A 16215-nucleotide genomic window follows, 5' to 3' on the forward strand; every position below is an offset into this window, starting at 1 on the left:
CAGTATAAGTCAAACTGCAGTTCCAGCTTCATTTTCTTTTGTTTCCTCACTAATTAATCCTTTTTCTTTTCACAGCCTGGCCTCTGTTTTGTATGAGGTGGTATTAGGTGAAGCTAGATCTGCTTCCGTGTCTCCTCAGGCTGTAGAAGGCTCTGAGTGCCTTGTTTCTTCTTTTCCTGGGAGATGTGTGGCCAGTAGTGTCACTGGACTCTAGTTGCTCCCTGGGAGCAATATTTTTATATTTCTGACAACTTAATAAATTTTCAGGAGATTTCCCTCTCTCTATCCTGGCAGCCCATCTTTCTTTCCTATTGACTCTGAATCTCTTCTACATTTCCCTTGTAACTTCACAGAAAACTGAAATCTCTTTTGTGGCTCCTTGATTAGTATTGCGATTCCTTAACTTCCACGAAGCTGGTCACACCTCTCCCATCATTCCATCCTTATCTTTCTGTAGTTGACTCGTTTGTGTATCTTTAAGAAGTACCTTCACTGGGCTCTGCTGGCTCCATGCCTGAGATCTGAGGATTATGGTTCCAAACCAGCTCCAGCAGAGTCTAGGAGATTCTTATCTCCAAGTAACCAGCAAAAAGCTGGAAATCAAGCTGTGGGTCAAGTGGTAGAGTACCAGCCTTGAGGAGAAAAACTAAGAGATCAATTTGGCCCTGAGTTCAAGCCCTAGTACCATCACACACACACACACACACACACACACACACACACACACACACACACACACACACACACACACACACACACACACACACACACACACACACACACACACACACACACACACACACACACACACACACACCTTCAATAGGAAGAAATGCAAGCTCCTTTTAAAATGAGGAGTCAACCTGAAAGAAAGTTTGGAAAAATACTTCTGTTGGGGAGAACCAGGGGCATAAAACATCATTTACAGACTCAACCTCCTAGAAATGAGTAGGAATAAGCTCTTAAAGGAAAAAAAGGTAAAACAGGAGCCATCACTCAGCTAAGTGTGAGCTACAATAAGGTAGAAGCAAAAAAAAAAAAAAATACTGCATTCTGCATTCAAAAATATATTTATTTTTGTTTTTGCCTTGTCCAGGTCAAAACTTTTTATCAAGTATTTTTACAAAGCAATTCGAACAGAAACAACAACAAAAAGATGCTTTTTTAATTGCTCTGTTCCAGTACTGGGACTTGAATTCAGGGCTTTGCAATCTCACTTTGCTTTTTCACTCAAGGCTGGTGCCCTCCCACTTGAGCCACTGCTGTACTTTCAGTGTTTTCCTGGTTAATTGGAAGTAAAAATCTCATAGCTTTACTGCCCAAGCTCGCCTATCTCGGCCTCCTAAATAGGATTACAGGCTTGAGCCTACTGGGGCCCCGCCCTATTGAATTTTTGAAAGGAAGATTTTTGGGTTTGAGTTGAACTGATGATAGAATTGAGATGGAGTGAACTTGAGAGGTTGGAATCATTCATTCTTTTACTTCCTCCTATGGGGAAAAGGATACCCAGAGAGCCTGGGTGATTTCTGCAGGGTCAATAGGAGTTGTAGAGCTGTGGTTATAATCAAGCTCTCCAGGTTTGCAGACTGTTCAGCCTATGATCTCCTGGTTAGTAGATTACCATGAGTTTGGCCTTTCTGACTCCAGTCAGAGGCCACGAAATATCACTGGAACTAGCAAACCCAGGCTGCTGGCTTAGGAACAGAAAGGGGCCAAGGTGATGACAAGGGGTAAGGAAGGAACCTTTCTGCCTGATCAGATTTCTGTATCCTGATGCTCCAAGAAAACCAACTGCAATAATGGAATTGAAATTGCTTTTCTGTAATAAAGTGGCAGTACTGCTGTGAATGTACCGATTTTTATATCTAGTAATTTTCTTTTTTAGCAGCCTTATTCATTAGAATGATTAATCAGGGAACAACCAGGTGGAAAGAATTCTAATATTTCCAATGATACTTTAATATTTAATGACAAGAAAAAAGTAATCTAGTCTTGAAATATTCATTAGAAAATAGTTGCTAGTTCTACAGATAAATTTTTCAACGGTGATTATGATCTCTAAATCTCTGGTGATTATGATCTCTAAATCTTGTCTCTGTTCCATCTTACTATCATTTCTTTAAATGCCTAGGGTGTAAGAAGTTTGAAATATTCTTATTTTGAGCCACGATATATCTTGGTGGTGCCCATGAACAAGGAAAAATATGAGGGACACCTGCGGAGGAAAGGGTTATTCAGTCGTGCAGAAATTGAATTTGCCGTCTCCAGAGTGGACCTTTATATTAAAATTAATCACAAATTTCCAGGGTATTTTGATGCTGTCATCAATGCAGGTTAGTAACTCTCATCAGAGTTTTACTTTTTGCTATGTGAGATCACTGGATTAAAAATTTGTGTCATGGGGAAAAAAATCCTTTGGGAAAAGTTTTATTGAGGCAATGAATCACAAAATAAATAAAAGGTACAAAAGAATTCACAAGACCTGGGTTTCCACTATTTTAATCAGAGTATTATCCTCATTATTCTCTAACATGATTTGGTGTGAAATGGCCCTAGAATAGGTTTCTTCTTTAGGGGACATTGTGAAAACAAAGTTATAAAATATGTAATTTCAAAGGTGCATTTTAAATTATATGAAACTCAGTTTTATCATAATCTACCTTTAGGTTAAAAACCCAGCTACTAAAATTATCACGATCATGAAAATATCTGTCTAAAATGAACATTTTCAAAAATGATCTTAGAAATGGACAGTTACTTGGAACAGTAATTAGAGGAAGAATATCCTGAAATTTAGAAAATTCTGTGTATTTTTAAATTGCACTGTATTTTTTTTTTAAAATCCATAAAAAGAAATGAGAAAACATACCACTCTATGTAAATATGAGGAAAAATCTCTAAGTCATTCTGTTACTACAAAAAGCCAGATTTACAGCCATAGATGTAATATTATAGTTTACAGTTTTTAAGAGGAAGTGGTGCTGTGGCTCAAGTGGTAGAGCGCTAGCCTTGAGCTGAAGAGCTGAGGGACAGCACCCAGGCCCAGAGTTCAAGCCCCATGACCAAAAAAAAAAAAAAAAAGTTATGTACTTACATTACCTCAAACTACAGAATTTCACCACTTATGGACATTAAAACTGAACCAAATGATAGTCAACTTTTTTTCTTTTTCTTTTTCTTTTTTTTTTTTTTTTGCCTGTCCTGAGGCTTAAACTCAGGGCCTGGGCCCTGAGCCTCTTTGTGCTCAAGGCTAGTACTCTACCACTTGAGCCAAAACACCACTTCCAGTCTCACGGACTTCCTGCCCAGCCTGGCTTCAAACTGCAATCCTCAGACCTCAGCCTCCTGAGTATAGGCATAAGCTACCACTACCCAGATTGATATTCAACTTTTTTCACCTATGCAAACAATAATTGTATATGGTTCAACATAATAGTATTTGATCTCTGAAGCACGTTAACATAGTAACCCCATCATAGTGGTTTTTCACCATTGCATGGAAATGCTCACATTTAGCAGCTAAAAGCAATGCTCATTCATTAGGTCACAGTGCAACCATTGGTGGAGAGTCGGGTTGGGCATGGCTGGGTGCTTTGTGCATGGTCGGAGGCTGAGAGTCCAGTGCCAGCTGGCTCTTCTGAAGGCTGGGGAAGGAAAACTCTACACCCAAATTTATCTTGTCATCAGAATGTATATTCTTGTAGTTTTAGGACTGATGTCCCTGTTTCCTTGTTGGCTGTTTGCCAAGGGTTGCTTCTGGAATTTTCTTTCAGGTCTTATCCACATGGCCCTCCACCATCTTCTAGCCAACAACAGCGCATTTGATCCTTTACATTCATTGAGTCTCTGACTTTCTCTTCTGTGCCAACAGGGGGAAAGCTCTTCTTTTGTGGAACTCATATGATTAAGTGGGCCCACTTAGATAATCCCCTTTTTGATACGCACAAACTCATTAGCAACCTTAATTCTATATTCCAAAAAAAATCCCCTTTGCCATAGACGTACATAATCGCAGATGTGATCTCTGATGGCCCACACTGCGGGACCTCTTGGAATTCTGCCTCTCACAGTATTCATAATAGTAAATGTTGATGGAATCAGAACCCTCAGCAACTGAACACTGATTGAATTTGATAGGATCCTGTTACAGTCATTAATGTGCTCTCTCCTTTACTGAAGATGATCTGGACGCTGCCTACCAAAAGCTGAGTCAGCTCATTAGAGGATACTTGGGATTGACAGAGGAACCTGCCAAGACTTTGGCACCAACTTCAGGTACTATCCTAGCTCTTTTGTGCTGGTTTCTTGTTTGTTTATTTTTTAATGCAGTAAGAAAGATCTGTTATTATTTGGGTATTCATCTGCCAGGCCACAGCTGGCTCCTGACTCTCCAATGCCTGTCATTCGCCTGAGGTGATTGTTCATCCCTGAAACCTAATAGAATCCAGGAGTCTGGGCTTTGGGGGCCTTCTGGCCCTTGGAAGAAAGCAGTAGACAAGGGTTGGTCTAATGATTCAGATCCTAGCCTTCCAGAAGTTTAATTCTCTTAGGGGGTTGAGGTGTTGTTGTCCTCATGGGGTTTATATTTTGTCCAAGAATTTCAAGAGTTTTCTTTCCTTTTTCCTTCAAACTGCCCCAATCCTCAAAACGTTGCATTGAAAAGCATAGCAGAAAGAACCGTAGCCAGAGCATGTAAATCTGGTGCTGGCCCTGCTGCTTTCCTCCTGCTACCCAGACCTCATGCTCTGCTTCTGTCTCATTGGTCATGAGCAGCAAGTGATGGAGGTTTTACAAGAGAGCTTCTCCGTGGAATCTAGGAATTCTAAAGCCCTGACTTAGAATTTTAGCACAGAACTGATTTTAGATGGGTGTGAAAGGTTCCCCCGTGTACCTCAGACCCATTAGTGTAACTACTATATAAGAAAAAATAAAATTATCAAAGCCAGGCACCGCTGCCTTGTGCCTGTAATGCCAGCTACTTAGGAGGCTGAGACCTGGATCTTGGCTTGAAACTAGCTGCTTTTTCCAATCAACTGGCAACAAAGCTGGACTAGGGATGTGGTTCAAGTGGTAGAGCACCAGCCAGGAGCAAGAAAGCCAAAAGTGTTGAGCCCTTGATTCAAGCACTATTACCAGGACACATACACACACACACACACACACACACACACAGTAAGGATGTGAGAAATGTGAAACTGTTAGGAATGTAAACTGTCATAGCTGCTGTGGAAAATAGTATGTGAATTCCTAAAAAAAATATTAAAGGAGTTCCCATATGATTTAGATGCTTCTCAATATATACCACCAAAGAATTGAAAGCAATATCTTGAAGAGATCATGACATACTCAAGTTCATAGCTGGATTAGTTACATTAGCCAAAGGCTGAAGCAACCTAGTGGTGGTACGAATGTTAATGTACATACAGTGAGACATTACCCAGTCTTAAAAAGGAAGGAAATCCTCACACATGCTATAGCTTAGATAAACCTTAAAGACATGGTAAGCAAAATACGCTCATCACAAATAGCAGCCACTGTTCAATTGTATTTATGTGACATGCTTCACACAGTCAGATTTATAGAAACAGAAAGTAAAGGAGTGATGACCAGAGGCTAAGTGAAGGACGAATGGAGTGTTACTGTTTCATGGGTACAGAGTTTGAGACAATGAAGAATTCTGGAAATGGATGGTGGTGATGTGAACGTGCGTAACACACTGAGTGGTCACAATGGTTAATGGTATACTATGTATAAGATGTGTTTTAACCATCTCTCAGTGGGCTGAACTCCATTCCTAGATTCCACATTTCCAAACCTTTACCCACGGTTCTTGCTGCTTCGTAGATGTGATGTGGCTTTGTGCTGTGGCGTCTGTCCCTTTGCCCAATTGTGATTCTGTTGGCCGTTGGTTGTATTCTGGCAGATGGAGAGAGGTTAGGTTGCAATTGTGCCAGAGTTCAAGCCAATTGTGCCATTTTGCAATTTGTATTTTCCCAAATTGAGTGTACATGGTGTTTTGGAATAAAGTCCAAATGGTAGCTGACAACAGATAAAGTAAAAAGTAACCCTAAAACTCAGCTGATTATGACTAAGAATTTTCTTCTGGGTCTCATGGAAGAACACAGTTATCAAGGTATGGTCTGCCTGCTAGACATTAAAGGTGACTTGACCTGTCAAACTGGCATCGGTGGAGTGCAGAGGGTTGCTCTCTATAAAGGAGGGTGGGCATTAAATTAGGAGCCAGGGTGTCTAGCTAGTTCTGATCTGATCCTCTGCAGCAGAGACTGGCTCTTTAGAAAGCCACGGTCATTGAGCAGTATAGTGTAGTCTACCTCACGAGGCTTCCAGAACTCCACAGGACTTTCTCTTGAGGAAATCTGGCTCTCTTTGTGTTAATTCTTTGCTATCCAGGCAACCTTTGGATCTTTAATTTGGTCCCCTGAGTGGACCTGCTCCTGTGGGAGGTGCTACCTTACGTGAGAACACCCCTCCCTGATCCCTGAGCTGGACCCATCTCCCATTGTAAATTAATAAATTGGTGTGCTGGCTTTTACACCAGCCTCTTGTGGGTTTGGAGAAACACACATCAGTCCCCTGAGTCTGACCAGTTCTGAGCAGATGCGAAACGTGCGATTCTGTACTGGAGCATGGTAAAGACAGCCTCAGCAGCAAGTCGGTCCCACCGCGGGTCTGTAGCTGTCCTTATCCACAGCAGCCAGCAACTGCACTTCAGTGCAGCTGCCATTTGGCAAATTAATAGACCAGATAATGCGTGCATAGGAAAATGGACTCCTATTTTAACGGGTATGATAAACCTTTATTTATTTAGAATAATTAGGTTAGGCCTATCTGATTTAATGAAAGGCATGAATTACAGAATTTATAGAAACGTTCTCATTCTCAGATACACTTAATGACTAGAAGTTATTCAGTTATTGACTAATAGAATTCCAGTTTGAAAAAGTAGCTGGGACATAATTACATTTCATATATCATTATTACTAGTCTCAACAGACCTTTGCTTTTCTGGCAGGTTTAGTATTTTGGAAAAGATTGTGTTCTCTTTAGCCAAACACTTTATCTTACTTATGCAGTTGATTTGCAGAGGAAGTTACTTTTTTTTCCAGTTTGATGCCTAATATAAATTTGCACACAGTGTGACAGAAATTATACAAGTGAACACTTAAAATTCGAAAGAGCACAGTCTTTACTAATAAGCTTTTATGGTATCTCTAATAACCCAAGAAGTCAAGCCAATGGCCTCTCTAAATTTTAGGACTGTGAAGATTTTGCTAAGGAGCATGGACCAGGCATTTACAGGTTCAGTGCAGGAGGACAGAGCCCAATAATAATTGCCTAAATGAAACATCAAGACCTCCTGTGAAAGGGGCCCAGGCCAGCAGAGCCAGTGTCCTGCGCTTGACTGGTTGCCTCACTCACCTGTCTCTGTCTCTCTGATGTTTAAGGTTTATGAATGATTGGGCTGAGCAGTGAGAAAACTGGACTGGAAATGTAAAACCTTACTTTTATGTTCTAAATTGAACCAATAATCTTTTTAACTTGGAATAGAGTCATTTTCTTTAATTTTCTGAAAGAAAGAAAGAATCTAGCCAGGCACTGGTGGCTCACATCTGTAGTCCTAGTTACTCAGGAGGTGGGGATGAGGATTGTGTTTCCAAACCAGCCCAGGTAGGAAAGTTTGTGAGACTTTTTTTTTTTTTGGTCGGTCGTGGGGCTTGAACTCTGGGCTTGGGTGTTGTCCCTGCACTCTTCAGCTCAAGGCGAGCGCTCTACTGCTTGAGCCACAGTGCCACTTCTGGTTTCTAGTGGTTTTTATCAGAGATAGGAGTCTCATACTTTCCTGCCCTGGCTGGCTTTGAACCAGGATCCTCAGATCTCAGCCTCCTGGGTAGCTAGGATTACAGGCGTGAGCCACGGGTGCCGGCTTGTGACAGATGCAAAGGAGGCTCAGTGTGAGCCTAGAGAGCGCCAGGAGGAAGGTGGCCGGGGCCGGGGTGCTGCTGGGGAGGACCGTGCTGGGGTCACCTCAGGTAGGTACCTCATTTGTTTTGGAGCCTATGAATATCAAGTCTCCCTGGAAGTTTCTTCCAGGATGTTCCATACTGGAGTGTCACCTCTGACCCCTCCGCATTCCAGTGCCGTGTCCTCAGATGAAATGAGTGTTCCATCCCAAGCAGGTGCCTGCTGGGGAGCAGAGTTACTCCATGGATGTGCTCCTGTGGTGACTGGAAGAAGCAATCCCTCTCTGCAGACACAGCATTGCTGGGCACCTCTGCCAGCCACTAGTGAAGCCAGGGCAGACAGGGGAAGGAATCTGAGGCTCCGGGGTGGATAAGGGCAGCAGCTTCTCACACTGCATTGCCCGGTCCTTTCCATGGACCCTTTCTTCCCTGCTTCTCCCATTCATCACTTGCTGAGCCCTGGCCATGTGGGTAAACAGACGTGGCCCCTCACGGCCCATGGAACTTAACGTCAGGGACTCTCCATTAAACAAGGACACAAGCCAGGGGACCTGGTCAGTCTTGATGTCCGCCCCGTAGCTCCAGAGTGGAGAACGCTTAGGATCTCATCACATGGAAAACATGTTCTCCACTCCCAAACCTGGCTCTGTGACTCCGCCTCTTTCGTGTGTATTCATTCGCGTTCCTGTTGGCAAACATGGCCCTCAGTTCTATTAAAGCGAATGGCAGACAGTCTGCCCAAGGAGGGCAAAGCCAGGTCTCCCCGGTTGGTGTAGCTTGACTCTTCAAGGGTGTCCACGCGCCACCAAAGGGAAAGAGGGTGTTGTTGTTCGTATTTCTAGACAGTGCAGACCATTTCTTTAGCTAACTTGTGTTTATATCAAAGCAGGGATATCCTCTAGCAAGAAGACCGCCTCTGGGGTGCCAGCTCACCTGGTCCCCTCCCCCAGGCGCCTGGCAAAACTGCAGGCCGCCGGCCAGGTGAGAGGCCGTCCCTCCGGAGCGCAGGTCCCCGCCGAGGTCCCCGGGAGCCAGGACGGCGGCGCAGACCCTTCCCAGGACCCCGAGCCCGCGCCGGGGCCTTCCTCCCCCAGCCCGCCGGAACCCGAGCTTCCGCAGCCCCCTGGGCGGGTCGCAGGCTCGTCCCCGCACGGGGAGGCCGCGGATGCCCCGCCGCCGCCGCCAGCGCAGCAGCCTTCTCCCGAGCCAGCCACCGCGCAGCCAGACGCCCGGCCGGCCGAGGGGGACGCCGGCCAGGCGGGGCCACGGACCCCCGCGGCGCCCCACGAGCCCCCTGCCCCGCCCAGCCCGCAGCCAGGCCCGGAGGCCGGGGCGACTCCTTCCCTCGGCCCTCGGAAGATCCACGGTGAGGGCGCCCGGCCAGCCCGGCCCCCACCGCCTCGCCACCCGGACTCAAGGGAAACCCCCCAAGCGGACGCGGGCCGGGTCGGGACCCCCTACCCGGAACCGCCTGCTCCCCAGGACCGGGACCCGCCGGCGCCCTCGCTGCCCCGGGGCCGGCTGGCCCCCACGCGGCTGCCCCGGCCTCAGACGCTGGCTCCGCTCCAGAGCCGGAGGCCCACGCCCAAGCTCCTGTCCCCCAGCCGCGAGGAGGCCCCGGGGCCGGGCTCCGACCCCGCCCCGACGGCCTCCCCCGCGGGCGGCGGCGCGGGCAGGCTGCCCCGCATCAGCCCGGCCCACGCCGGGCCGCCCCCGAAGCCGAGCCCCGAGGCCAAAGGCAGCGAGGTGAAGCTCCCTCCCATCAGCCCCCCGACCCAGGACCAGGCCCCCCACCCACCCCGGGAAGACGGGGCTCCCCGGGTCCGCCTCCCGCGCATCGACGACCCCCCGAGCGCGGGAGGGCCTGCGGAGAGGAAGGCGCCGGAGCCCGAGGGAGCTGGCGAGGAGCAGCGCCCCGCGCCGGCGCACCCCGAGCACGCCGGCCACGCGCGCCCGCCGCCCCCGGACCCCCAGGAGCGGCAGGGACCGCCGGCCCAGGTGCTAGAAACTTCTGAGCCGCCCCCCACCCAGCCTCTGCCCAGCGATGCCCAGCCCCAGGGAGAGAGGAGGAGGAAAGCCCATCCGTCCAGAAAGAAGACCAGCCTTCCGCCCAAACGCCCAGCTCCGAAGAAGAACATTCGAGAAGGATCATCTCAGGAAGACCAAGCCCGCCCTAGTGGCAGCCAGCCAACCCAAGAGGCCAGCGAGGAGCCCCCGGAGGCCGGCTCTGCCCCCGCGGGGCGTGCGCCCGCCACCCCGGGAAGGCCTGGGAAGACGGCGGCCTCCCCAGAGCCGGGGAGCGCCAGCCACGGGGACGGCGGCCCGCCGCCTCCTTCCAGGCAGCCCGCCAAAGACAGACGGACCCCCCAAAATGGAGGCGCCTCCCAGGGGCCAGCCCGGGCGGGAAGAAGACGCGCCAGGGGCAGCCAGAGCACCGCGGTGTGAGTGCGAGCCGCGCCGGCCCGGAGTGCGCGGCCCTGGCCGCGCCGCCTCCCCCGCCCCGCCCTGCCCCGCCCCGCCCCGCCCCGCCCGGCCTGGCCCGCCCCGCCCCGCACCGGCCTTGGTCCACGCTCCGGAGCCGCTGGTTCCTGGAAGGGCCACGCAAGTGACTGCCAGCCGGTGGGCCCCATGTCCTCTGTCCATCCAGGAGTTCTTCCACCGCCAGCTCCGGCCGGGGCAGGGCCCGGCTGCCCTCGGCTTCCTCTCCGGTGGAGAATTCACTCGCTGTGGCGGGCATGTCCACGGGTCTCTCCGTGGGCAGAGGAGTCCCACGTAACTGGCCCAGGCCGTCCTACTCCAAACACACAAAACAACAACAGCAAAGAACCATCTGCCTGCATCAGAAGAAGTAGTGGGAAGAAAATAGAGATGAACCAGGGCTTCATTTATTTCGTATTACGATGTTGCCTTGCTGGCGAAGGGCCCGTTTATGGCCTATTGGGGGTGGGAGAGCCAGCCAGAGGCCGGGCCAGAGAGGCCGGGGCCAGCGAGGCCGGGGCCAGCCAGGCCGGGGCCAGACGAGGCCGGGGCCAGCCGCGGGACTCTGCCGTCGGCCGACTTACTTCATGTCTTGCATTTCTTTCTCCACATTGGCATCGTTCTTTGGACTACAAATGGCTGAATATCAGTTTCTCTGCCTGGCCACCGACAGCTCTGATGTTACATCTGCTTTTATCTTTCTCATCTCTTACTGCTAGAAAGGAATGAATATGAGCAATCTTGTTACATCTGCTTTTATCTTTCTCATCTCTTACTGCTAGAAAGGAATGAATATGAGCAATCTTTGATTCTATGATTTAAAAAAAAATTCAGGGAGAAACTGATTGGTCTGCAGTGTGGATCAAGCATATCTTTTTAAGCCTGTCTACTTTGGGGGGATCTTATGTGTTTGCCCTGGCTGAATTCAGATTGTAATCTTGCTACCTATTCCTTGAAAGTAGCTAGGGTTACAGATGTCAGCTACTGTAGTGGCTTATTTCTTGACTTGGGGTCTCACTGACTTTTGTTTGAGCCAGTCTTGAACTGCAGTCCTTCCATACTTGGCCTCCCAAGTAGCTGGGATTACAGTTATAAATCAGCATGCATGGCCAAGATGTTGTAACCCTTTAAGAACAGAATCGTGGGTTACTCTGTATACAGACAATGGGTTAAACCTGTGTTTAGTATTCTGTGTTTTAAAAATATAACTGATGACTAAATGCATACAAAGGTATGTGTCCACAAAACTGCAAGAATGTCAACTGTAACTCCAAGTGCAATAGAAGAAATTGAAAAAAAAATAAACCCAAGATATAGGAATCCTCTTACAAAGCAAGAATCCACTCATAACTATGTAACATTAGTAATTATCCTCTGAACTATCTGGTTTGTCCAAGATGAAAGTTATAGGATGATTTTTAAAAAACAAACAACACTATAATTTGTGATTATTAAGTCATTCACCCAACTAATGCTTATTAAGTATCTCCTATGTGTCAGACACTGCTAGCTACTGGGTATGATGAGGAAGACCCTTAAATATCAGGTGGACAGACAGGAAGGCTCATCGCCACATTGTGGAATGTGGTCATGTAGGGGTCCCACAGCACGCTAAGCTTCTGTTGGCATCTTACAGACAAGAAAACCCACTATTTCCTCTTTGGCTGTCATACAAATACTGAGGAAAGATTTTTCAGCCTAGGATATGACAACAGGACCAGGAAATACTCCCTCGAGAAGTTCCTTCTGCTGAGTCCTCAAGGTCACATGACTGTTCAGCAGATTGATAGGGAGGAAAGAGGGCAGAGCAGATAATGCTTATGTGGAGCTAGTGTCTCCTCAGGACCCGTGCAAGGCAGGCTGCAGGCCTGTGTAGATCCATGCCTGGCTACGCCACTGGGGAAGCCTCATCTTAAAACAACAGCAGACCCCTTGAACGGTTAAATTTGTACTTTGGAGGCATCTTTCTAGAAGGGATACAGGGGATGGAGTTAAGATCATGGTACTGGAGGCAGGAAGAATGGCTGGCACACCAGTGGCGCAGGGATGGTCAGATCCACTGTTAAGATGGGAAGTGGGAGAGAGGAGAGTAGAAAGAGATGAAGAAAATGGGGATAATGAGCACTGTCTGGGAGCCAACTAGTGGGGCCAGCGTCTCACTTGGGTAAAGAGCTTTAGCGACATGTACTTCCTGTCCTGTTTGACAGCCATTTCTGAGGCATTTGGAATTGTGTTTTTCAGGAAAAGCACTAAGCAAATTTCTCTCTTGTGCAGAAAGTTCAGCCCTCCTGTGTTCTTTTTTTTTTTTTTTGTCGGTTGTGGGGCTTGAGCTCTGGGTCTGGGCGCTGTCCCTCAGCTCTTCAGCTCAAGGCGAGCGCTCTACTGCTTGAGCCACAGCACCACTTCCGGATTTCTAGTGGTTTATTGGAGATAAGAGTCTCACGGACTTTCCTGCCCGGGCTGGCTTTGAACCTTGATCCTCAGATCTCAGCCTCCTGAGTAGCTAGGATTACAGGCTGGAGTGCCCGGCTACCTCCTGTGTTTTTGTTCTGCTTTTATTTATTTGTGTCAGTACGAAGGCTTGAACTCAGGGCCTCACGCTCCCATTTGGCTTTTTCTGCTCAAGGCTGGCCATTCCAGCCACTCCTTCACTTCAAACTTTTTTTTTTTTTAAGTTTATATACAGCTTAAGACATTTTTAGCTCTAGGAATTGAAGTTTGTTTGGTGTTTCTTTATTCAATGGAATATTTGTTTTTTATTCAATGGAATATTTGTTTCTTTCCTTATTCAAAGCCTAAAATTAGGCCAAAATTATTTTTTAGTGTCTTTTATTGTAAAGATTCAAAATGATTTTTTTAAATATCGAGAGAATATGTATGGTTTCTATTTTCCAGGATGGCCTTAATTCATGTCTGATAATTATAGATATAACCATTGTGCTTGTTTATTTATTTTGCTTTTTATTAAGTAGTTGTACAAAGGAATATCAATTGAATATATTAATTTATGAATACAATGCATCTTAATCAATGTCACCATTTTCCCCCCTTGTTAATTGGAGAAGAGCCTCACGGACGGTTCTGCTTGAGCTGGCTTCAAACTGCAATCCACCCCTCAGCCTCCTGAGCAGCTAGGATTACACACTGAGCCACCAGTGCCTGGCTGTGTTTGTTCCTGTTTTTAGTATAAGTTTCTAACATTTCAGATTTGGTGTAACATTTTGAACAACATTTTGCTCTCCTGTCAAAGGAGGAGAAAAGATCAGCAACTTGTCTGGTGACAAATTTTAACTGTGGTTATTAATTGTCTTGATGTAAGGAAGAGTTCTGATTTTTTTTAATATACAAATGGTTTTTTTTTTAATGTCTGTATTTCAGTACTCTCCCTAAGCTTTGTCTGCTTCAAGACTATAGTGCCCTACCACTTGAGCCACACGTCTACTTTCAGCTTTTTGAAGAGCTGTCAGGTGACAGTAGCAGCCCTATGGTTTATTTTAGTTTGGTATAATGAAGAACTTCTTGGGTCAGAGGTGGTTTGTGGAGAAACAAAACAAGCTTTCTCCAAAACTTAGATGCTCCATTATGGGAGTCTTATACATGCTGGATTATTTCCTGGAGTGGATGAAATTTAAGTTTCCCTTTATGATCTATGATCCATTCATTACAATTGACTCTGTTTATTGGCTATGAAGAATCCAACTGTCTGTTTTATTAAATACAGTATGTAGCACTGGAATATTGCGTGCATTTAGTATTCATTAGATTACTAGCTGTAAAACATTTTTTGACTAAGATACATAGCTAGGAATACATTTTATACTACTGTGACCCAATGAACACATACACACAGAGGAAATAAAGCATCATAAGATACCTGTACTATGGAGGGATACAGTATGATGTTTTCTCTTTCTTTCTTTCTTTCTTTCTTTCTTTCTTTCTTTCTTTCTTTCTTTCTTTCTTTCTTTCTTTCTTTCTTCCTTCCTTCCTTTCTTTCTTTCTTTCTTCCTTTCTTCCTTTCTTTCCTTGCTTGCTTTTTTATGTCTTTCTTGCTTGCTTGCTTTCTGTCTTTCTTTCTTTCTTGTTTTTTTTCTCTTTTTTGTTGTTGTTGTTGGTTGGTTGTGGGGCTGGAAATTAGGCCCTGGGGGGCTGTCCCTGAGGGTTTTTATTGCTCAAGGCTTAGCACTCTACTACTTTGAGCCACAGCTCTATTTCCAGTTTTCTGGTGGTTAATTGGAGATAGCCTTTCATGGTTTTTCTTGTCTGGGCTGCCTCTGAACCACCATCCTCAGATCTCAGCCTCCTCAGTAGCTAGGATTACAGGGATGAGCCAGTGCCAGCTAGTATGATGTTTTCTGTGGTGCTAATTTTTAGGCTTTCAAATGCAGGTTGCAACCCACTAAGTGGATTCCACAGTGTAGTTTTGAAAGCCCTACACTGAGCACCGATGGCTGTGCCCTGGTCTTGTCCTTGGAATCCTGTTTACCTGGCTCATTTGGATGAGGTTGGACGCACTTGCCTCAGTTATGCTGGGATGAGAATCTGGTAGACTGTGAGTAATGTCTCTTTGCTCATGTTGGAGCTCAGGATGAGATATTTCCAAACCCATATGCAAAGCAATGACTTTTTATGTAAATCTTACTAATAAATGATCTTGATCAATAATGTTTCTGTCACTAAATTATTACCTGGCTCTTACCTGGCCTTTTGTTCCATGATAACCCTGAAAATAATCTTTTTTTTTTTTTTTTGTCAGTCCTGGGGCCTGAATTCTGGGCCTGGACACTGTCCCTCAGCTCTTCAGCTCAAGGCTAGCTCTCTATCATTTGAGCCACAGCGCCGCTTCCAGCTTTTTCTGCTTAGGTGGTGCTGAAGAATTGAACTCAGGGTCTCATGCATGCAAAGCAAGCGCTCTACCACTGAGCCACCTTCCCAATAATCTTTTAATCATAAAAGATCCTCCAAATTCTACTTAAGATAACCACATTATTGAGGCAGTGTCTAGCACAGTATGTCCATAAATGAATTTAGTTGCTTAGTTCAATTGGAACTAAGTATTCTAAGATCACTCTTTGTATTGCCCAACATTCAGAGAAGTGAGCAAAAACTCCCCCTTTTTGTGTTGATAAGTAAGTAGTGATAGAAGAGTTAACATCTAATCTTAAAGCTGATTTGGGAAGGACAATCATGAATAGCGAAAGCTGAGGATCTTCCAATTAAAGATTGGTTGTAAATCACACTGAAAGTCAAAATAATCTTTGGAAACCCCAGTTTCACTACAATCTAAATGTGTGAACTTGGGAAAGTTACAAAGTTCTTACCTATAAAATGGAGATAATTAATAATACTACATACCTCAGGGGTTCTATGAGAATTAAATGTATTGCAAAGCATCTAAGCAATGCTCCTTTGATGAATGTTCATTCTTATGAACAGGTAACCAACAAAATATATTTTATTGTGTGTTGCTATAGGATAGTATGTGTTCAAATTAGGTGGAAATGTTTGTTAAATGAGATAGTTTTCTTTGAAAATACTTTAATAGCCTTTGACAGCCTCGATTGAATTAAGGAACTTGAACACAATAAGAATGGTACGAGGTTTCCCTTACTTGTAATAATTAGTATACATCTAGGGTAATCTTAGCAGATGAGCATAATAGCTCAATAGCTATGTACATATGACCATATAAGATGATGCTAAGCCAAATGAACTCCAAGACGTGATACAAGAGGTTTTTCTTTGTTGTTGTTGT

At 45.8% G+C, this 16215-nt stretch overlaps 1 protein-coding gene across 1 annotated transcript in view; it reads left to right on the forward strand.

Moving 5' to 3' along the window:
- Lrguk (leucine rich repeats and guanylate kinase domain containing) overlaps nucleotides 1-16215 on the forward strand; it is an 89696-nt gene that overhangs the window by 57586 nt on the left and 15895 nt on the right. Inside the window, exons 14-15 of the mRNA XM_042695904.1 lie at nucleotides 2132-2333; nucleotides 4180-4275. Of these exons, the coding sequence (XP_042551838.1) occupies nucleotides 2132-2333; nucleotides 4180-4275 (298 nt within the window). The remainder of the gene's footprint in view (nucleotides 1-2131; nucleotides 2334-4179; nucleotides 4276-16215) is intronic.

Source organism: Dipodomys spectabilis, unplaced genomic scaffold (genome assembly GCF_019054845.1).
Source record: "Dipodomys spectabilis isolate Male_0828 unplaced genomic scaffold, ASM1905484v1 ptg000197l, whole genome shotgun sequence".
In the NCBI taxonomy this organism is placed as follows: domain Eukaryota; kingdom Metazoa; phylum Chordata; class Mammalia; order Rodentia; family Heteromyidae; genus Dipodomys; species Dipodomys spectabilis.